Raw genomic sequence first — 22,552 nt, forward strand, 5'->3', positions numbered from 1 at the left:
AGGGAAGGAAGAGGGGGGCTAATGTCAGGGTGTCCCCCTACCCCCTGCTCCCCGCTTACTTCATCTTCCATAGAGTAGGGGGGGACACACCAGGGCTCAGGACAGAGGGAGCTTGCAGCAGATGCGGTCTCAGCAAGCTGATCTAATTAACGAGGCAGTGTACTTAAAGTGGAAATGTGCATATCTCCCTCCATTGCTGCTGCCTCGTAGAGTGAGAGAGTTAACCCTTGAGTGCTCAGCCAATTGCTAGTTCATCATTTAGCAGTAAGGGAAATATCCCACCCTCTGACTCCTCCACCTCAACCAAGCTTCACAATCATCATCACTGTGTACCAGTATTAAATTGTTTGTTTAAAACTTTGTGTGTGTGTGCGTGTGATATATAATGTCTTTTGTCTGAAAAAAATTTCCCTGAATCCTAACCCTCCCATTTACATTAATTCTTATGGGGAAATTGGATTCGCTTAACATCGTTTCGCTTAAAGTCACATTTTTCAGGAACATAACTACAACGTTAAGTGAGGAGTTACTGTAGTCCCATTGACTTCTATGGGGCTGCTTCTGAGTTTAAAGTTGGGCACATCCTTGCTCTCTTGATCAATCAAGGTCACTCTTATGCAGGTAGTCCTACTAAAGCCAGTGGTAATGTTCATGTGTGTAAAGATAAGCATGTGGATAACTATCTGCAGAATCAGGAGCTTAGGCCCACATCCTTAAAGGTAGTTAGTTAGGCGTTGCTCCGCTCAGTGGTGTAACATCTAACCCCTAGGATGGCTTGCTTCCCAGTGGAATTTTCAGTCCTGAGCTAGGAGCCCAGGCTAACTACATTGCATGGAGAGACTTAGGCGCCTATGGAAGGCATCCTCAGAAGCCAGTGTAATTGTTGCTGCTGCTGCTGCTCAGTGCAGGAGTACATCAAAACTTCTAGGGCAGTGGTACGTATACCCTGTGGGTACGCAGAGGTCTTCAAAAGGGATACATCAACTCAGCTAGATATTTGCCTAAATTTACAGTAGGCTACATAAAAAGCACTAGCGAAGTCAGTACAAACTAAAATTGCATGCAATTGTTTATACTGCTCTTTATACTTTACACAGAAATGTAAGTACAATATTTATATTACATTGATTATTTTATAATTATGGTAAAAATGAGACAGCCAGCAATTTCTCAGTAATAGTGTGCTGTGACACTTTTTTCTGTGTGTTTATGTCTGATTTTGCAAGCAAATAGTTTTTAAGTGAGGTGCATCTTGGGGTACGCAAGACAAATCAGACTCCTGAAAGGGGTTCCGGAGTCTGGAAAGATTGAGAGCGACTGCTCCAGGCTGCTAGTAGTGTGACAAGAGGAGCAAGTGCACCACAACTCAGAAGCGAGCACTGGGGGCTGTCAGGAGCTAGCCCTGGTGGGTCCCTGTGACCACTGACACGTGGCTCTAGAAAAGGCTATTTTACGAGGGCTGGCAGGAAGGGGAAAGGTTTCAAATTCCATAGTACAGAGGCTTAAATAGTTACAGTCCAGAGTGAGTGATAATGGTGTTTGTCCAATTGAGAGTCAGGTCAGGGGACCCGCCTGCTGCCCTCCCGGCAAAATGCCGCCCCACGCGCGTGCTTGGCGCACTGGGGTCTGGAGCCGACCCTGGGTCAGGGCTCTTCAGGCCTAGTGCCTGGGGTGCCCTTTCTGGTCCAGAGTCTATTCAAAGCAAATAGGAGCTTGCGGGTTGCCAAGCCAGTCTGTTATTGTCTCTCATTGGGGCCCCTCTGCACTGGCTCCTTATCCAGCTGCTGCTGCTTCTTTCCCATAAGTCCCACACAGACTTGCACACAACTCTAATGTCCAGCACTCACGGACTAGTTTCCATGCAGCTCACCCACCTCCAGCTTCTCTCCAGCTCTCCATCTTGTTATGAAGCCGCGGCTTCAGCTTCCCTGCAGCTCCTGGCTTCCATGTGGCCACTACTCCCAAAACAGAGCCCCGCCACTTCCTGGGTCACAACCTTCCCCTCATCTGGCTCAGGGAAAGGGAAATGCAGTGGGGAGAGGGTTAATGTGAATTGTACTTCTTCGCTTTTCAGATCCATCACACCAGCAAGCTGAGCAGGAAACTGGCTGAACTAATGAGCAGTGACATGCTGGGTAGACCCAAGCAGCTGATCTGGTTGATTGACCAGAGAGAGGCACTTCCCTCCACTCACGATCCTCAGCCATAAACACTCTCCTGGAGGTAGGCACCTAAGCCTGGTCAATTGCTTAGGGCATCCCTACCTTAGCAGCCAAAACTGACTGTCAGTCTTCTCCTCTTACACTCGACCCATGTTTCCCTCTGCCCAACTGCATGTATGGGAGCTTTGCTGCTCCCCCGGCAGCCTGCATGTGGTCCTCCTGCTGTTGAGTGTGACATGTCTCAAGTCTGCTCAGAGCACGTCTACAGGCTTAGGCCTCATTGGTGAGACAGGCATTCCCCTGCTGAGTTTAAAAATCCTGCTTCAGGGCCTCCAGGGTTTTGCCTTGAGCTAGGGCTTTGAGTTGCTTGTTAGCCAGACGTGGCAGTAGTGCTTTGGCTGCTTTGAAAATGCTGATGAATGAAAATTTAGGCACCCAGGGGATTTAGGTGGCTATGGCATTAGGCGACAGCTGAATGATGGCTTTGGAAACGTCAGTGACTTCTAAATGGTGTACTAGGTGCCTAAAGAAACAGATGGGCACCTAAATATCTTCAGGGATCTGGGTCTTAGTCTCTAGTTGGCTGATTTGAGAAGCCGACACTACTTTGATTGTGATTAGGGGCCTTTAGCTGGTGTATGGTGTTGACTAAGTTGGTTCAGGAAGAAACAAGATTTTTGATGGACAACCAGCTGGGTAAACATTTTATTATGAAAACTGATTTTTTTTTAAATTGTTCATTACCTGCATCTCTGTTTATGTAAAAATTAATTAACGAAGATCAAACTAAATAAAAGTAGATTCAAACCCCAGAATTAATTGTAGACATGACATATGTAAATCATGTATATTTTATGGTAGAATAGTAAATTTCGCCAGAAAAATAGGCCCAATATAATACAACACCTATGCAACCTAGCCAAGTTTACATTATTATTGAAACATTAACTTTTGTATTTCTTGACCTTTTGCAATTTAACTGCAATCTTAAAGTTGCTTTAACGTAGTTGTTTACCTTTAATTTCTTTGTTGCTCTGAAAGAGAAAACTATGGAAAAGTAGAAATCGCCTATACTTACTTAGAATTGAGCTAGTCCCAATTCTGTGTTGAAATTTACCCTTCACTAAAGTGGTTGAGAGGCGGAAGAGGTGAATATTTGGATGATACTATAATTAATCATAATTACTCCCTTTGCTGCTGTTGAAACACCTTTCTTTCTTGCTGTGTGTGTGTATCCTTCTGTAATCATTTTTTAAAATCCTATCTAGGATAATTGTGGACTTTTTAATCAGTGGAAAAATGAATTTCTTTTTATTTATCATAACTAAAGTCAGCCAATGATTTTACTCAACCTTCTCAAAGTAAAACAACAAAAACACTTTTAGGCAAAGATCAGCCATGGAAGATCTCAGCCATGAGGTTATTATTTTGGAAAGCTATGCATGTGAAAACCATGTGTGTTATAATGGGGATTGCTTAGTACCTTTAAATGGACACTGATATCTTAATTATTATTTGTTTGTATTATCATAGCACCTAGGAGCTCCAGTCATGGACCAGGACCCTGTTGTGCTAGGTGCTGTCTTGGAGAGGCCAACCTGCATTCCTGTGGCTCACAGACTAGTTAATGGACGATAGAACCTTGAAATTCTAGGTTAAGCAGTGTAGATACATACCTATACCCCCCCTATTTCAGCTTGGCAAAATTTGATTTTTTTTAAATAATTTTGACAGATAATACAGATGTTTACTTTTAAGCATTTTTTTCAATTTTAATCAATTTACATTTTCACAGCTGCGGGAAATTATCGGGGGTCAGACAATAATTGTTTAATGACAGTACACACTGAGATTCAAAAAATTAAAGCTTTATAATTGTTACAACACTAACTGTTAACATCATATGTAAAAAATTTAGCCTTAAATCAAACTGTTACATTCTGAAGCAGCGTTTTTCTTATGCTGCCTATCTGTACATTTCAGTTATTATTGGTGGAAATATTTTTTGTTGATTTGTGTGCGTATGGTGAAATTTACATTAATCAACATTTTATCGATAAAAATATAATCTTTTCAAACCTTTTATATATAGATTTTAAAGAAAGAAATAGATTTTAAGTGAGTACAAGTAATGAGGCATAAAAATAAAAAATGGTTACAAGAAAAATAAAGTATCAGAGGGGTAGCCGTGTTAGTCTGGTTCTGTAGAAGCAGCAAAGAATCCTGTGGCACCTTATAGACTAACAGATGTTTTTGCAGCATGAGCTTTCGTGGGTGAATACCCACTTCTTCGGATGCAAGACATCTGAAGAAGTGGGTATTCACCCATGAAAGCTCATGCTGCAAAAACATCTGTTAGTCTGTCTATAAGAAAAATAAAGCTAGAACACTTTCTAGTATCTACTTAAGAAACTCTTGTACCATCAGGCTTTCATGCTCCAGCAGATTACTGACCAAACTCTTTAGGTCAGGATTGCCACCCGCACCCCCCCCACCCCGTGCCCTACACCCAGAGTCCAATGGCTGTTTTCCTTTGTCTTCTAAGGTGCAATGCCAGAGACAGACAGGGAGGAAGGTGGGGTGCTTGTGCCTCTTTTTTTATAGTTTCAGTCCCAGGTGAGAACCAAGTGAGAACCAGGAGACAGAGTTTATGTGGAAGGATATTCCCTGCTGGTTTTTTTCCCACCTGTTTGAGCTTCCTTTGTTTTCCCTTCCTGTTTGATGATTCTGTTTATGGCTTAAATTCAAATTAAGGCAAGCATACAGTCCTTTATTTAGGACAGACCTGTTTGCAACATCTGCTTGGTGCAGGGCTATGGGCTTTGGAACACAGGTTAATAACATTTATACAAGGGAATCATAACTTCACATACAAGGTTGCCAAACATATTTTATCAGGACAATACTGTCCAGCCAATTCTGAGTTTTCAAATGATACCTCAGTAGGCATACTTTGTACAAAGATTATTACAGGAGTATGTAGGGTGTGAGTATTACAGGAGAATGTAGGGAGCGTATTCCACCACAGTAAACTTCTTTTTTTCTTTCATATAAGTGCTATTCACACTAACATTTTTCATACCAAAAGACCACCACCACCAAAATAACTAGAGGAAGGAAGGTTTCCATCACCAATATGCCCCCATTGCAGTAAGGAGAACGATGAGTCAAGCCATTCAAAATAAGATGCATCTACAAAGTCGGTGAGAAAGAGCTTTAGGAAAAGGGTAATGTGAAATGTAATACATGTAATCTGTTTTACATACTCTGGCCTTGGCAGTGATAAAATCATTCCAAATAGTTCAAATCAAGAATAAGATACTCACTGAGTAATAAAATGGTCAACTTTTGCACAACCTCTTATTGCATTTGATAGCATGCAAATAATGCTTTTGGGTTAGGAATAATAATATGAGAAGACAGCTCTTTACTTATCATTATCACAGGCTTGAGTTAACATTTATTGGCGTATCCAAAGTCCAAACTTCATCCTACACTCCCTGCAAACTCAGTAACCTAGGCTTCAGGACATATGACTGCCAATTGCCCTCTGCCTCACCTTCACATTGGGTCTGCTTGAGAGCATAGCTTCCCCTCCCACATACTCTGTGGTAATCAGGATGTCGCTGCCCTTCATAGATGTTACATCACAGGCTGGATTGGAAATTGGTATAGCTGGAGAGGCAATAGCAACTCCCTGAGAAACTATTGGAGGAATCCCCCTCATTTTAGTATCTCCCTGTAATCAGAAATATCTGTTCCTCCATTAGTCAAGGGTCTTATCTATATCTAGGCTCTTACATGGCTTGCATTACTGCGGTGAATGAGTCAACAGCTCCTTTAGCATTTTGAGAAGAGCAAAACACCAAATATGAAGCAAGAAGGAAACATTCTGGCCCTGGAGGGTTTGTGTAGGAACATCCTACTAGCAACAAGAAGAGAGAGAGACACACACAAACAGCTCATGAAGCTACTGAACGCTGATAAACTTCTGAACCTCGGTTGCCTTCTTTTTCAACTCTGTTCTCTGCAGAAATATTAATAAGTATAATCATAATTTTGAAAAGCAGGAGGGTTTGTAAATTGGGAAATTCCATGGACCAACAACATGTATCTAGCTAGTGTTTGTACCTGGTAATGATTTCTCAGTGCCCAAGTAATTTTAATAGATTCATAGCTGATACTTCTTTTGCTGCCTTTGTTTGTCCACTCCAGGCACAAATATTTATGTATTAATTTCTGCATAACGACATTTCTTCCTTAACACCTTTTCTACACTCTCTTACTGCATAGTCCTTACCAATGTAGGAACTCCTAAATTTCATCTCCATGTGCTCTGCTTCTTTTTAGATGCACAGCTGAACCTGGAAGGGCTGATTCAGATTAGATTCTATTCTGGTGTAATTCTCTACGTATTCACAGTTGCAAGCATACCGGCACAGAGCATTGTTGGGTCCATGATGGCCACAGCAATCAAAAAATGGACTAGTCCACCAGAAAGGAAGTACAAGGTGGAGACAGAGGACACATGGGAGTTTTTTAAAAAAAAATTGATATCTCCTGGCTGTATTTCAGCACTCAAAGCCAGGTGAATTTGACTTTAGACTTTGCCTGTCACAGCACTGAACAGATGATGTGGCGGCAGCAACAGCAGCTCCTCCAGCAGCAGGAAGAAGCGAGAGAAGGACATGGAAGAAGAGGACGACTCCCATCAACTGATCGTACAGGACAGATTTGTGGTGCAACTTCACCCCATTCAATGCTGTTTCTGGGCTTGGGAAACCAGTGTGGACTGGTGGGAAAGAATCATTCTGCAGACCTGAGAGAACCTGCAGGGGCAAGAGATTTTCAGGGTGAGGAAAGTGACCTTTTTGGAGATATGTGCTGAACTAACCCTGGAGCTACAGTGAAGGTGTGCCGGCATGCAATGCCCCATGCCCATGGACAAGCAGGTCACCATCACATATCCCTGAATGCCAATGGTCCATAGCCAACCAGTTCAGCATGGGGAGATTGACTCCTGGGGCCTTTATCATGGAAAAGGTACTGTTGCACCAGGAAGCTTGGTAATGCTCAAGAGTTTATTGATGGCTTTACCTGCAAGGACTTCCCAAACTATATTGGGGCAACTGATGGGACCGATGAGCCTATAATTTGCCTCCTCCCACCAGGGATCAGAAGTTATAAACAGAAAAGGTATTTCTCCAGGGTGCACCCAGGGCTCGTTGACCACTGTGGCAGGTTTACGGACATAAGTGCAGGGAAGTCTGGAAGGGTTCAGGATGCTAGGATCTTTTGAAACTCCACCCACTTTTCCTGAACAGAGAGAGGAGTTTGTCCCCAGGATCGCTATGGACATGGCATGCACACTGCTCCGGTTATCCTGGGAGACCTGGCTTATCCTTGGTTTCCCTGGTTAATGAAGCTATTCACAAACTCCTTGGACAGAAGGAACTGTTGAACTACCACCGCAGTAGCTGCTGAATAGTAGTGGAATGTGCATTTGGCCATTTGAAAGTGGTGCTGTTTGTGGAATAGGTTGGAAGCCACAGGAAAAAAGCCTGCCAAAGATTGTGCAAAATAAAGCATGCTGCTATAATATTTGTGAGAGTGAGGGGTAAAGCCTTAATGAGTGGGAGGCTGAGGTGCAAAGACTTCCTCGGTGATCTGAGCAGCATGCAAGGCATTCTGTAGAAAATGGTAACAGGCAGGGCACATTGCTCTTATTTTGAGTCTCATGCCTGAAACTGTGCAGCTGTACATCCAACTGTTATCCTGTGGAGCAGGGCGTGTTATCCTGTGGAGCAATTCAATGTTGTTTATGAGTATGGAGGTGTAACATTGTGGCAATCCTTATTTCACCTTCTGTCTTTGACTAGATACTTTTGTAAAACCTTATGCATGGAGGGTATGGAATAGCTTCCATTAAAGGAGAGCTTAAAATGACTGGAGCTGTTCAGTTTTATGACTATGATAGTGGTCTATAAAATCATGAGTGGTGTGGAGAAAGTAAACTGCAGGTTTAAAAAAAAAAAACAGAAGGAAACACTTCTTCATGCACCACACAGTCAAACTGTGGAACTCCTTGCTGGGGATGTTGTGAAGGCCTGAAGTATAACTAGGTTTAAAAAAAAAAAAGTAGAGTTCATGGAGGATAGGTCCATCAATGGCTTTTAGCTAAGATGGTCAAGGATGCAACCCCCTGGTGTGGGTTTCCCTTAACCCCCGAATGCCAGAAGTTGGGATTGGACAGAGGATGGACCACTTGATAACTGCCCTGTTCTATTCATTCTCTCTGAAGCATTTGACATTGGCCACTGTTGGAAGACAGGATACAGGCTAGATGGACCATTAGTCCAACCCAGTATGGCCGTTCTTATGTTTTTATTTAAAACAATGATTTTCTGTGTAAAATGCATTGTTGACACCTTTTTGAATAATGTTTTCAAGGTTTTTATTAAAGTCTATGATGTAACACAAATAATCTTTAACTGAAACCATAATGAAACAGGTTTTTTTTATTATGAAACAAAACAATCATCTAACAACTAAGAAGAAATGTTTAAAACAGTGAATCAAGATGTGATGGGATCCCTAGGGTGCAGTCTGGGACTGTGGGACCTCTGTGCCTCCTTAGTCTCTCCAGCCTCGACTGTCTCTCACAATGCTTTGCTAGTGACAAGCAGTAAACCCCTCTGGGCTCTATCGTCATTCAGTACAACCACACGTAGAGCCCCACGCCCAGCTGGATTGCATCAATGCTCCCAGAGCCACTCATGAATCACACAGAGTAAGGCACCAGCCAAATCCCCCCCAGCTTCCAGCCTTGTACCTTAGGAGTATACCATCTTGCACTGCTTTTTAGTCTCTTCTGTTGGAGTCTTCAGAGTGTCCTTGTTGCTTGCAGCATAGGTGGGGTCAGGAGAAAGGCCAAGCATGAGGCCACAGTGTTCTGTTTATACCCTTAGTCCATGTGCTTGGAGAACACAAGTCCAGGCAGGTCTGGTGGGCAGTGCTGAGTCACCAGGCAAGGTTGAGCAATTCCCCTGGTGTGGCCTTATGCATGTGAGTGCTTGAATTGTAACTCCCTTGCTGGACAATGGCTGTTGATGGTTGTTCGACACCTGCCTGGGCGCTGGTTAGCTCCCTTGTCCGTGAGGGTCTAATATCTGGGCATATTTTAGTGACAACCATAGAACACAATCTCATAACTTCATCTACACCAATGATATACACATTTAGATGGAACAATGACTTTCAGCAGATCATAACCTTTCCCATCAGACCTCGCATGGCATGCTTTATATGCAATATCACAATGATATGTAAATGAAGAATATGGGGGTTATAGGGTGTTCCCCCAAGGTATAGAATGTCACACAAGACATGAAAGTGGAGCAGTGCAGGGCACAACATGGGTGGAAGGGTGGGGAGGGCTTAAAGTCAGTGCCTTTCTCGCTTCTTGTTCATGTGCCTTCTGGTGTTGTGTTGCAAATCTTGAAGTTACTGGGGTGCAAGAGGGTTCACAAGAGCTCGGCTCCTAGATGCAGCTGTTCTCATTGCCGAGCTTGGGTCTGTAAAAAGATGGCCTCTGGGAGCATTGCTGTGAGGGCACAGCAGGGAGGAGGTGCTGTTGTCGCCAGTAGCCTGTAGTGTCCAGGGTCTGCATAACATGGCGAGTGATGGTTTATAGCACTGCATTGCCTGTTTCAGTAACAGCAATGTGCAGCAGCAGAGCATTTTGGCTTTGTATCACCTCCACATTTCCCTGTCTTTTTTTTTTTTTATACTACTTTTTGCCATGCCAACATTGGCCCTGGCAACTGCCATGCTGCCCCTGGCCACTCCCACAATCTTTCTGGAGAGCTCCTTATTTCTCTCTCAGTCCTTGTCCTCATGTACTGCCTCCATCTCCCTACTATTTGGGGTTCTTTTTGGGACTCTGAAGTGATGTCAGCCATTTCATCACGTTTTCCATTGTGCCTTGAAGGCTGTGTGGAGCATGGTGGTAGGGGGGCTGGGAATTATGTCCCTGGTCTGGCTTTGTAGTTTTAGTATATATTGGAGGCACCTTCATGCTGTCAGAAACATTAGCAGGGAGTGTGGGAGGCACCTGGGAGCAAGCTAGATGGTAATCCCCTTTACACTATCCTAACGCTGGATGACATTACACTGAGGTGGGTGACTGGGAGGCAGAGAATGGCCTTATTGAAATAGGCTAAGGGCAGACCACCAAGATAGTCCCCCCCAGCCACGCAAGAGGAGTGGAAAAGAGTTGTAAGCTATTCAATGGGGGATGGAATGAATGTGCAGCTATTCCTCATAACCGTAGAACAAAAATGGAGGAAGTTCTCTCAGATTTTGCTTTATCTCCCCTGCAGGCCTGGTGACAGTGCAGAGGAACAACAGAAAGGGTTCTGCAATGACTATCTGAAGCATTCAGTCCCTAATCCAGGGGTGGGCAAACTTTTTGGCCCAAGGGCCACATCAGGGTGGGGAACTTGCATGCAGGGCCATGAATACAGGGCTGGGGCAGGGGGTTGAGAGGGAGTGTGGTGTGCAGGAAGGGTCTCAGGGCAGGGGGTTGGGGTGCAGGAGGGGTTTGGGGTGTGACAGGGGGCTCAGGGCATGGGTGCAGGCTCTGGCCTTGCACCACTTACCTGGAGCAGCACACACCAGGGGCAGGGTAGGCCTGCCCTGGCCCCATGCCGCTCCCAGAAGTGGCCAGCACCAGGTCCTTGGGGGAGGGGAGGACAGACAGCCCAGTGCACTGCCCTCACCTGCGGGTTCCTCCCCTGAAACTCCCATTGGCCACGGTTCCCCATTCCCAGCCACAGGGAGCTAAGTGGGTGGGTGTGTGTGTAGGGTGCCTGAAGGCAAGGGTAGCACCTGGAGCCCCCTGCCCCCATCAGGGGCCACAGGGAAGTGGTGCCAGCCACTCCCATGAGCAGTGCAGGGCCCATGGCACCATGGGGGTGGTGATCCTGCAGGCCGGATACAAAGCCCTGACAGGCCAGATGGGGCCTGTAGTTTGCCCACCCTGTCTTAGTCTCTCTCTGTGTAAGCTTGTGAAAAGCCATTAAGAGTTTTGCTATCCCTAAGGTTAAGTTCTTTTCCTGTAAGCATGTACATTCCACAGCAGTTACACCTCAGCAGGGAGCTGTAGTCATTGTAGCTTTATGGGCACACAATATTGCTGTCTACCTCCTGGACATAGAACACCAACCCACCTTCTTTTCCTGTAACTGCTGCCTCCAACCAAGCTTGAATGTCACCCAAATGGTTGTTTTCATGGTTCATATCTGCTGTAGGAGGGGTAGAGGCTGCGGCTGCACCATGCTGCCAGGCACCAGTTTTAGCAGGAAAATGGGGTTGGAGTGGGGTGCATTTGCAGGCAGGACAGACGAGGGAAGGAGAAAGGAAAATGGGTAGATGAACATGTGCCCTCTGTGGTCAATAGTTGGGGCTCTAGCATGTGAGAGGCTAACTCCCCAGCTGGAGCAACCAATGTTATGGAAAAATGTACTAGGGGAAGGGCAGAAAGGGACAACATTGGCCAAGGAAGGGGCTCTGAAAAGACATTTGCTTACAATGGCACAGAGGTAGCACAGCCATGTAGCACTAGCATGTATCTATCTTTACAATTTATTATGATTAAGTTTCCTCCATAGGAACTGCCTCATCAGGCCTAGTCTGGGCTGCTACCTAGGAATTGGGCCCACTTACTGGAGGATAGGAATTGGGCCCACCTTCTAGTTGGCTGGTGTCACAGTTCTCCTCAGAAAGCTGAATCCTAGAGATCCTGGCTCTCTTTACTGGCTTCCTGGTGCTCATCCTCCAATGAGTCTTGCTGTTCATCCACTGCTAAAATGGCACACACCAGCAAAGCTGGTAAAAAATTGTCCAGTGGAACATTATACCATTGGAAAATGTCATTGTCACAATTGAAACTTTTCATAAACAAAATTTCATCAAAATGAAAAGTGCCTAAAACATTGAAATGAAGCATTTTGATAAGGAATAGAATGTTGTGTTTTCATTTTGAAAAATTATATTATGCATTACCTTTTTTTCAAACGTTCTGCAGGAAAACAAATGTTTTCAATTCAGTTCAGAACAAAAACAAGTGTCAAAATACCAGAATGTCTCATGAATTGGAAACTTAGTTTCAACTAGCACTACTCACCAGCCAATGGGCAGAAGGCTTTTATATGAATTTAAGACAAATACTAGTAACAACTGCTAGAAAACTTGTGCCTACTTTGGATGCAGCAGAGACCACACAAGCCAAAGCAGTTGCCTGAAAAGCAACATTACTCATTGCATTGAGAAAAGAATGGTCAGTCATACATGAAAATATTTCAGGAAATCAAGATGCAGATGAACATAACTGCTGATATCTTCAGATGTTTTTTGAGCAAAGATATTGATGCACAGGAATCTTCTCATGATGGAAATATGGCACACAAACTGTCAGGATATAGAAGACCAAGCTAAACAACATAGATGGAGAACAAAGACAGTGAAAGATTCAGGAAACAATCTCACTACTGCAGGAGCTTTGCCAATGCTGCTTACTACCAGAAAGTAGTCACTTTAAAGGGTTTTTTTTTTTTTTATCTGAATTCTCAGCAATCCTTATTCATGGTCATGCTGAGCTGACACACTTTAATCCATGCTGTGGCTTCATCTTTTCAAACAAGAGTAGCTACAAAACACCCACTGAAACAAGATACTTGAATGCTCCTGAAAGTGTTACTTTGAAAGCTAGCCCTATGATTTTCCCAGGTAAGATTTTTAATCGCTGGGGAGGTGTTTGAGATGCTGTCGACTGGTACTACAATGTGTTGGAAGCCAACTTTAGTTTGTTGCTGTCATTAAAGGGAAAGAATGTGTGGCTGGAACAGGCAAGAACTTAAGTATCCAGACAGAGGGACAGGCTGTTAGCCTATATTGAACATTAAAAGAAAGGGAGATGGGAGGGAATGGCATATAACCAATAGTATGATTTAGTGATTGGTACTGGGTATAGAGATCAGTTATTGACTGCAGAATGGTAGGCAAATTACCAGAAATCACCCCTGCCCTCCCTCTTCCAATACATGAGAATTTCCCCACTTGGGGAAGTTCTTTGAGATCCTCACAATGGCCTAAATCAAGCATGCTTGGGTAAAGGGCACTAGCCATAGCAGAGATCCATATTAGGAAGAATACTGAGAATTGTTTAACATTAGCATTAATAATTTTTTAATAATTGATAGTCTTAAGGTTAGCCAGTTTATCATGAACTATTGTAGCACACTTCCAAGTATTCTAGCCTATAGTAATTGCACGTTACCCATCAAGTGTCTCCTCTACACTAGAGACAGTAATTGTGACCACAACCCTCAGATAACTAAGGGTTGTGTTTAATTTTGATGAAGCCAGTGTTACTATTGCATTATGAAAGGTTATTAGAGCCCTCTAGTGGGCAGGACAGCTCTGGAAGCTGAGATAGCTAGCAGTTTTTCAGTTTTGCAATGACAAACAGGAAGTGCAAGAAACTTTTAAAGTGTTGCATCATAGCTATTCTTTTGGCAAATCTTTTTGTCAGTTATCAGGTAGAGATGAGCAAATGGTAGCCAAATCCCTGTATGAAAGTGGCCACCATAAATAAGTAACAAATTTACTTTAACGATTCACAAAGTAAAGCTACCCAATTCATTAGGTGTAATTTACAATTAGACAAGTTTAATCTGAACTGCAGAACTCAAACTACAGTACACTACCCATTCCAGTCATCCCCAGTAATCAGTTATCCCACATATTAAGAAATAAGGCATATTTCAGGTGTACAAGAGGGGAGTGGATGCAATTCTTAGATGCCATATTTGCCCTTTAGTTCTTCCACTTTTGCTATGTAAGCTTTCATTGCCTCTTCCTTGGCCATTCCTGAAATCAGAAGACATGCATCAGATGAAGACTAAAATGTTACAAGTCTATGGGGATATGACTAGAATAGCCACTTGTTACACTTAAACCACCAAGTTCTCCCCACTTCAGTTGTCTAGCAAGATCTATGTTGCACTAGAAACCATGGGCAAACCAGTTTAAAGCAGCTGGAGGATACATGGCTGCTTCCTGGAAGCTCCTTCGTGCCAATCACTGTATTAACTGAAGTGGATTGTGAAGTTACAGGGCTGGTGAGTAAGCCAACCCTGTAAGCCTCGTACTCCAGTAGAGTAGTAAGAACTCAACTGGAACAGTAAAATATGACCAAGTAGTCAGAATACTTTGAGTATGCCATACCATCATGAGATTAGTGCAGACCATAACCCATTTATGGCAAGCAATTCAGGGGGGACATTCCAATTTGCATGCTATAGCACCTTCAGTGAATGAAAGTGGGCCACTCACCTTAGAGGTATAGCTTCAATTCCTGCTAGGGATTCATTTGTTTGCCCAGCCTTTGTGCTGTAACCTTTAAACCTATGCTCAACTACTTGGCTATTTAGTAGCAGCAGCCTAAAATTAAAATATTACACTCTTGCTTGATCTAGTGCAGTGGTTTTTAACCTGTGGTCTGCAGACCTGTGTGGGCCCACACACTATGTTTAAGATTTCCAAAGGGTCCACACCTCAATTTGAAATTTAAGGGTCTGCAAATGGGGGGTGGGGTGGGGGGGGAGAAAGGTTGAAAACCACTGATCTGGTGAGACCATCTTATTCATCAGGTTAGTGCTATAGGCATAACTATGATGGGGATAACCCCAGCACAACACGAGTTGTTCCCTATGACAATTTGAGTGTCACCCATCCTGTACCCTGCCCTTTTCCCAGCAGCAGTCATTGCCTCTCACCGCTCCCCCTACAAAAGGGTCCTGGGGTTAGAAGTGGCATTGCTACTCTTTCCCACCAAGTTGGCCCCAAGCAACATCAGCTGTAATTCCTTGCATCACTGACAGGGCCCCAGGACTACTTCCAGGTGACAGGGCTTTCTCCAGCAGGGGGAGGGTTTAAATTGTAACCTGACAGAACAAAGTAGCTGCAGGACAGGCAATATTTAAAAAACACCCTAAATTTCAGTACATGTAAACTGTCCAACCAAGGATATAAATCCCACTTCTACAACACTTTTGTAGGTTATAATTTTGTATCATGTGATCTGGTGTTGCCTTCTAAGGAAGGAGCCTACATTCCTTTCAGGATTTCTCATGGAAGGTACTTTGATAAAGCATGCAGCTTTGTTCAGTTACAAGCCAGTTTACTGTATCTAAAAGACATCTTAATGCCAAGTTACAATTCCTTGTTGTGTGACTAGGTGGCATGCAGTCTTGTAAGGAAGTTATGTGGAACACTCCAGGCTGTTGGATCTAATATTAGACCTTTCAGTGTAGACCTGGTCTACACTAAGAAGGGGGGTCGAACTAGGGTACGCAAATTCAGCTACGTGAATAGCATAGGTGAATTCGAAGTACCCTAGTTCGAACTACTCACCCGTCCAGACGCCACGGGATCGAAGTCCGCGGCTTCAAGGTCGACTCCACCACCGCCGTTTGCAGTGGTGGAGTACCGAGTCGACCGAAGCGCGCGGGGAGTTCGAACTATCGTGTCTAGATTAGACGCGATAGTTCGAACTCCGAGAAGTCGAACTCTCCGCATCGACCCGCGAGGTAAGTGTAGACCTACCCTCAGATTTGTTTGCAGGGGCAGCGGTCATTCTTTCTGCAGTGACTGTTGAACAATGACTTGAGACACAAGCTTACTCTCCAAAGCAACATTTGGATATAGTGCAGGTAACAGCAATACATGTACCCCTTGCTTGTTAGGGGAGAGTGGCTCAGCAAAGCAGTTTGCATTTTAGGTACATTGCAATCTTAGTCTGGGAGACTTCACATCTGTGAAGTGATGAGGTGCGCTGAGGCCCCAAGGATAATCCCTCTTGATTGGAAGAGGAATTTAGTTAATGCAATGGAACATAGTAACTACATCAACAGTATAAACGAGGGGAAGAATGATCCAGTCGTTTGGGTGCTAGCCTAGCACTTGGTAGACCAAGATCAATTTCTTGCCCAAGGTTCCACAAGAAGTCTATTGCAGAGCAAGTCAGTCTGTGCCTCAGTTCTCCATATGCAGAGAGGGGTAACAGTACTTCCCCAACTCAGAAGGATGGGTGAGGAAAGGTTAAAGATTGAAGTGATCAGATACTATGGTGATGGCTATATAAAGATCTAAAATAGATATGTATAAATAACGTGGGGCACTTTTGTAGTTAGGTACTGATTTGAACAGTTCAATGCCACAGAAGTACATTAGAAGTGTTAAGTCTGCTGTCCTACAGTGTTAACTATCCATTAATTACATCAGAGTATTTAGGTAAGCGAGTCTGAACCTGCCAGCAGCAACTCCCAATTGTCTTGGGCATGCAGTCATAGGGCTTGGCTAGACTTGAGTTACAGCGCAATAAAGGAGCCCCAGGCACACTAGCTCACTACCCATCCACACTGGCAAGGCATGTAGAGCGCTCTGACTCCACGGCTACAGTGCTGCTGGTACTCCACCTTGGTGAGTGGACTAACATTTGCTGCACCTCCACTGGAGTGCCATGGTGCCAGTGTGAACAAGGTGTTGCATTACTGTGCTCTGATTGACCTCTGGAAACATTCCATAATCTCCTTATGTCAAGTGGCCACTCTTGTCATTGTTTTGACCTCACTGTAGGAATGTGGAAATGCTCTTTCAAAGCTCTGTTTCTGACAGCTGGCTGCTTATCTGCTCCAGGACAAAGGAATGCTGCTTGCGTTGAGTGAGAGGCATGGGGTGGGAGGGAAGAGGGAGGTCTGCTGCTGTCTGAACTTACAAGACAGCATGCGGACATGCTCTCAGCCTCCCCAAAAACCCACTCTTTCCCCCTCCACACACAACACACTCCACCCCACCGCCCGTATTTGAAAAGCACGTTGCAGCCACTTGCATGCCAGGATAGCTATCACAACACATGGCTCTTTGTGGTGTTGCACCACCACAATGTGGCCATGCCTGCATGCTTCCAACTAAGAGTGTAAGCGCTTGACAGCATTTTCCCTGCTGTGGTCTCCAAAGGTTGGTTTAACTCCCAGCGCTCTACAACTGCAAGTGTAGCCATGCCCATAGAAGACTTCTACTCATTAAGTAGCAAGTATTAGGATTTGTGACCAACCCTGCTGTTTTCATGTCATCCTTATTAAAAACTTACCTTTTAATGCATTCCAGGCATCCCACTTCGCTTTGCCTTTGAAGTCAAGAAAACCAGGGCGTTCTAGGACAGACAATATTATTAGCCACAGAAGAAACAGTCAGTGGATACAAACCACACTGTTAGGAATCTCATGTCCTTTCAGGAGATTGCTCTTGATGTGATGGTTCTGTGTCAACATGGTTTCTCATTTCAGAAATCATACTTCCTGAATTAGAGGGTAGTCTAGAAAGAGCTATTTTGTTCACATGCTGGCGAAAGCATGTTATAACTTTTAGTGTTAACAGCACTCCACATGGTCATCTCTGCTAGGCTGATCATCTATTGTGGGTGAGAACACAAGTTTACTATAACTCAATTTACAGCCGTCAGTTTACTTTGTGAACCTGACAGCACTGTCAGTTTCGTCCTCTTGTGATGCCAGTTTCCCTATTTGTGTGGGCACTTCATACAACAAGGGAAAACACGTTAGTAGGACAGCAGTTGTAAAACCAAAGTAGGCATGAGGCTCAAAGGCAGCTGTAGTGTTTAAAAAAAAAAGCCATTTAATTTGAAGGTTTGTTCAACTTAAAGTTGGTATACCTTCAATAATAAAATAGGTTGTAACCATAGGTAACCTTAAGGCTTCTTAGGAATGAGCCACACAGTACTAGAGTTTTCTGCTACATCTTGGTTAATTCTGTTAACCTAAGGGTATGAGCAGAGGTGCTGAACTGTAACTCTTAAGAGACATGAAAGATATTGTAGCCAAAGAGATGGCATAATAGACGAGAGAAAGGTAATACGCCTCTTCCCAGTCTCAAGAATAACTTCCAGCTTTTGGTCTTCTCAAACAAGTCAAAGTTCTCAGAGTTCCCAATTAAATGTAATATGGGTAAATTTAATATGCAGTCATGGGTAAGTGCTATGAGACCAGTGGCTAGATGTAAAGGCGGAGCATTAACCTTGTGCTGGCCTTACAGCAGTGGAGTGACTTATAGCACTAGTTGGTAGTTCTACCCCGTAACAAAATGGGAAACTAGGTTATTGCTCCACATGTGCCAGTAAGCTATGAACTGATGCATGATTTTTAGTGGTGTTAGGAAGCAAGTTTTAATAGCATGCCATGACACTTCAAGACCACTAATTTGACTGAGAGCAATCGTAATTTTGCATTCCAAGCTGTGCCAGAAGCCTAAGCTTAGAAAACTGCTTGGCTTTTTTCCACCTCTTCTCCTTTGCAAAGTCAGGCCTACAGTGCAGTGCAAGTTTGTCTATAAAAAAAGTGTGTGCACACTTGGCACACTGTAGATTTGTTAACTCCAGGCAGCTTGGAACCAGGCCTATGTCTGATAGACCTCACCACTAACTGCGTCAGTAGGCCAGTGCTTCAGCTGGTATTTTTCCATTTCTAGATTTAATTCACTTCAGATATTATGCAAGATCACTAAGAGACTGTCTGCATCGTTAGACTGGGAAAGGATGAAAGTCTGCATCGTAAGATAAGTGAAGCTGTGGAACAGGCTTAGCACTGTACCTCTCACCTGTGGGTGGATTGGTTTCTCCTCCAACCCCATAGCCAGCTCTGATTGAAGTTTCTTGTTTCAGTACACACCTGCTTTGATTTTTATGGCTTCTGCTGCCTTTGGTTTTCCTTAGTAGTAGTAGTACTATTTAGGCTCTATCTACGCTATTTATACGAGTGCAGTTATGTAAACTCAGATGTGTATTGTATGCTGTAGTTTACCCTGGCAAACCACATCAGTTCAAGCCTCATTTCCATAGATGCAACATCTATATCAATGCTATTCTCCTAGACTAGATAGCCTCTTAGTCACAGCTGTCCCCAAACTGAAAATTAATGCTGTTTTACTTAGCAGCTCTATAAAGGATGCAGAATTCTTAGAGTTTTCTATATTCACAAGTTGCACTGATTTAACCTCAGCCAATGCACCTTCTGTGTTTTAACTTGTATTTGTTCAAAACTGGTTTTCAGTTAATGCCTGTAGATTTAGAGGAGTATGCTAAGCAAGTACACCTCTACCTTGAGGTAACGCAACCCGATTTAACAAGAATTTGGATATAATGCAGTAAAGCAGTGCTGTGGGGCAGGGGCTGCGCACTTCAGTGGATCAAAGCAAGTTTGATATAACATGGTTTCACCTAAAACCCGGGAAGATTTTTTTGGCTCCAGAGGACAGCGTTACATCGAGGTAGAGGCGTATAGGCCAGATTTAAAAATCAAAAGCAAGTGTCATTAAATTGCACTAGTCTAAACCAAACTAGTGAAAAACCTTTAATTACAACTTGTACTTGGCCTTAAAGGATCAGAAATACGTTTGCTTGCTTTTCACCTATTAGCTACCCTACTGCTAGTGCCAGACTATGTTGCTTTTCCCTACATCAGTCCACTAGGGGCAGCTACTTTAAGTTTTGAGAATAAAGGACAATCAGTTATTTGCTTAGGAAGGGATTTACATAGCTACCAATACCCTATTCATTTTAATGAGGCATTGCTCAATCTAGTGCAATACAATTTACTGGTCAAATTCAACTCTGTGTGTAGATGTAACAGTATTGCTCCAGCATATAAAACTGGGAGGACCTGTGGTCAGTAGTTAAGAATGCCAAGTGGAAAAAGTACATGATACAGAGAATGAAATGCAGGGTAAGAACGCGCCATTATTTTTATCAGCTAAAACAACAAAGAGTCCTTGTGGCACCTTAGAGACAAAAAGCCCACGAAAGCTTATGCCTAAATAAATTTGTAGGCGTGCAAGGTGCCACAAGGACTCCTCGTTGCTTTTGCTGATACAGACTAACATGGCTACCACTCTGAAACCTGTCATTTTTATGTTGTTCAAGCAGATCTCAGCTGAATAGTAGAGGGTTGGGTCATGTAATTGCATACATTTTTATGTAAAGGTTATGCCAAAGCAGCAGTACTTCCAAACTTTCAGAAACCCACTCTTTGCCCACACCATAGAGATCTTGCCTCAAAAATGCAGCAGCATAGTTGTTTACTATCAGTGATTTGAGGGCTAGAGGTCAAAGTCATGTTGCATTGCACCACTCAGTTTCACTACTAAAGAGTGATTTATAGCAAGACTGATGTACATCTAAAGCCATTAGCAGCTAGTGTTAAGTGAGCACCTCTCTTTATTGAGAATTAGTATTTGAGCACTTTATTCCTCAAGCCTAGAACTCCTTTCCAATACATACCTGTGTTTGTATCTCCAACTGTAGCTTGTTTGAAGTGACTGTAGATATACAGCATTTCTTCATCTGTTGGTTGAGATTTCAGTTGCTTAACTTCTTCAGCAGCTTTATCAAACTCAGCCTAAATGAAAAGATCAAAAGTTTTCTATGTTGGTTTTCACTCTTGTCAGTTCAAGATTTAAACTAATATCTACTGGCAAATGCAAGGTCTGCTTAAAGATGACAAAATAGCAGGAAGAACACAAAAATTAAAATTGAAACCAAGTCTCAGGACTGGCATTTACATGAAGGTGAGACAAGAGATTAGAAACACTGCATTCTGTGTAGACAGAAATGCTAATAACTGTAACACTTACATTAAAGTCAACTGAACTATGTTACTAATCAGTTTGTGCCCTGTAGGATTAGGAGTGAAAGCCTGCTATTGTGAAAGCAGCAGCAGGATCAGAGATGTTTGCTACAAATACTGCATGGGAAAAGAAGTTGAGAAATCTGCAGTGAGGACTTGGCAGAAAGGAGGCCTCAAACACAGCCCTAAAATGTTAAACTTCCCCACCCCTTAACTCCTCCAATTAAGAACGTTCACTTTGTGCTTCTGAGATTATGTAGTCAGACAGCTGGCACCTACCATTTTTGCTGGTAATTACTGGCCATTTCCCACCCTATCCACAAGTGAATGGTCTCTTCCCTGTATAGTCTCCACTCTCATCAGTTTATTGTCTCATGTTACACAAGAGTGGCCCATAAAACACTTGTATAAACATCCCCTGTGTAAGGGAAGCACTATTTTATTTTATAAAGCTGCACCTGCACATAAACTTAAAGTAGTTAGTAGCTAGCTAAAGAGTGTCAGGACATCTTAACTCCACAACTTGTGTCCTAGCTGTTACCAAGCCATCAGACCTGTTGGATGTGTTAGGAGAAAGACTGCAGCCTCTGCAAAGTCTTTTCTGTCCCCTGACACCAGCATAATTCCACTGGCTTCAGCAGTGCTTCTTCCAGTTACACTGGTGTGACTCTTGATCATCAGGCCACTTGTTCTTCACCACGCCATTGTCACCCCATGCCCTTACGAGCCCCTTGGACCTCGGACTCTCTCAGTCTCCGCTACCACCCAGGACGCCCTTAAGCGACCCTGCGCACCCATGCAAACGCCTCTCCCTTTGCCAGGCTAACGCCACCCCCCCTACCCACCTGCAACAGCAGCACTACACCTATTAGGCGGCGGAGAAACAAGCAGGATGCAGCCGGTGTGCCCTACCCCGCCTCCGTGCTGGGCCTGCGTCCCTCCCCTTGAGCCCCCCAGGGCCGCGCTCAACCCACTTTCAGAGCGGCCGCCCTGCCCCGCCCCGCCCCGCGGCCGCCCGCAGACCCAGGGCTTAGCGCCGCCGCAGCGGCGGGGGGGGGGGGGGGCGGAGCCGCAACTCCCCCTTCGCGCGCTCCAGCCCCAGCGGGGCCTCCGAGGAGCAGATGGCGGCGGGAGCCCCGGGCGACAGGAGAAGCCGCCTGGGTTCAGGCCGGCCCCGCGGTCGCGCCCCAGGTCTCTCTCGCGGGCAGCCGGGAGCCCCCGCGAGAAGGGCGGAGAGGGGAGGGGGCGTCGCTAGCGCCGAGCCAGAGCCGCCCCCTCGGCCGGGGGGAGGGGAGGAAAATGGAGGGTCTCCCAGCGACAAGGGGCGAGACCACGCGAGTGAAGCGCCCGCCTCCCCCCGCTGAGGGGATGGGAACGGGGGGGGGGCAGGCAGCTCCCCACCCCTTAGGCCCCCTCCGCGCGGGCTCCCCGTACCTGAGACATAGCAGCGGCCGGGAGCAGCGAGCTGTTGTGCGGTTGATTCGCTGGCTCGGACCCTCCTGCCAACGTGCAGCAGCGTTTCCGCCTTCTCCCGCAGGGCCCCTACTTCAGCCATCACCAGAGCGCCCGCCGCCCAATCACAGAGCCCAGCGGGATAGGGGCGGGGACGCGGCGTCCAGTGACCAATCA

The 22,552-nt window shown here is 44.6% G+C and overlaps 2 protein-coding genes across 3 annotated transcripts in view; one reads left to right on the top strand and one right to left on the bottom strand.

Annotated features, from left to right (window-relative positions):
- The first annotated feature begins 5,222 nt into the window (after positions 1–5,222).
- C10H2orf76 (chromosome 10 C2orf76 homolog) overlaps positions 5,223–22,552 on the top strand; it is a 33,568-nt gene continuing 16,238 nt past the window's right edge. The window contains exon 1 of one of the 2 annotated variants that reach the window (XM_044978275.1): positions 5,223–5,365. Coding sequence is in view for 1 of the 2 variants with exons in the window: in XM_044978274.1 (XP_044834209.1) it covers positions 22,045–22,114 (70 nt within the window). In the remaining variant the exon portion in view is untranslated. Of the gene's footprint in view, positions 5,366–22,024; positions 22,115–22,552 lie in introns of those variants that run through there. The other variant, XM_044978274.1, reaches the window with a different exon arrangement.
- Positions 13,871–22,514, bottom strand: DBI (diazepam binding inhibitor, acyl-CoA binding protein). Its single transcript, XM_044978277.1, has 4 exons — positions 22,358–22,514; positions 20,578–20,695; positions 17,377–17,439; positions 13,871–14,093 (listed from the first exon to the last, which is right to left on the bottom strand). Exons 1-4 carry the CDS (start codon positions 22,364–22,366, stop codon positions 14,020–14,022), a joined length of 264 nt encoding a protein of 87 aa, XP_044834212.1. The 5' UTR covers positions 22,367–22,514; the 3' UTR covers positions 13,871–14,019.

This window comes from Mauremys mutica, chromosome 10 (genome assembly GCF_020497125.1).
Source record: "Mauremys mutica isolate MM-2020 ecotype Southern chromosome 10, ASM2049712v1, whole genome shotgun sequence".
NCBI lineage: Eukaryota > Metazoa > Chordata > Testudines > Geoemydidae > Mauremys > Mauremys mutica.

Bases quoted from the DNA above. Each gene is read 5' to 3' on its own strand.
- DBI (XM_044978277.1), bottom strand. The intron at 17,440-20,577 runs GTATGTATTGGA...TGTCTGTCCTAG, and splicing joins AGTTGGAGATACAAACACAG to AACGCCCTGGTTTTCTTGAC. The intron at 14,094-17,376 runs GTAAGTTTTTAA...TTCTGATTTCAG, and splicing joins TGCCTGGAATGCATTAAAAG to GAATGGCCAAGGAAGAGGCA.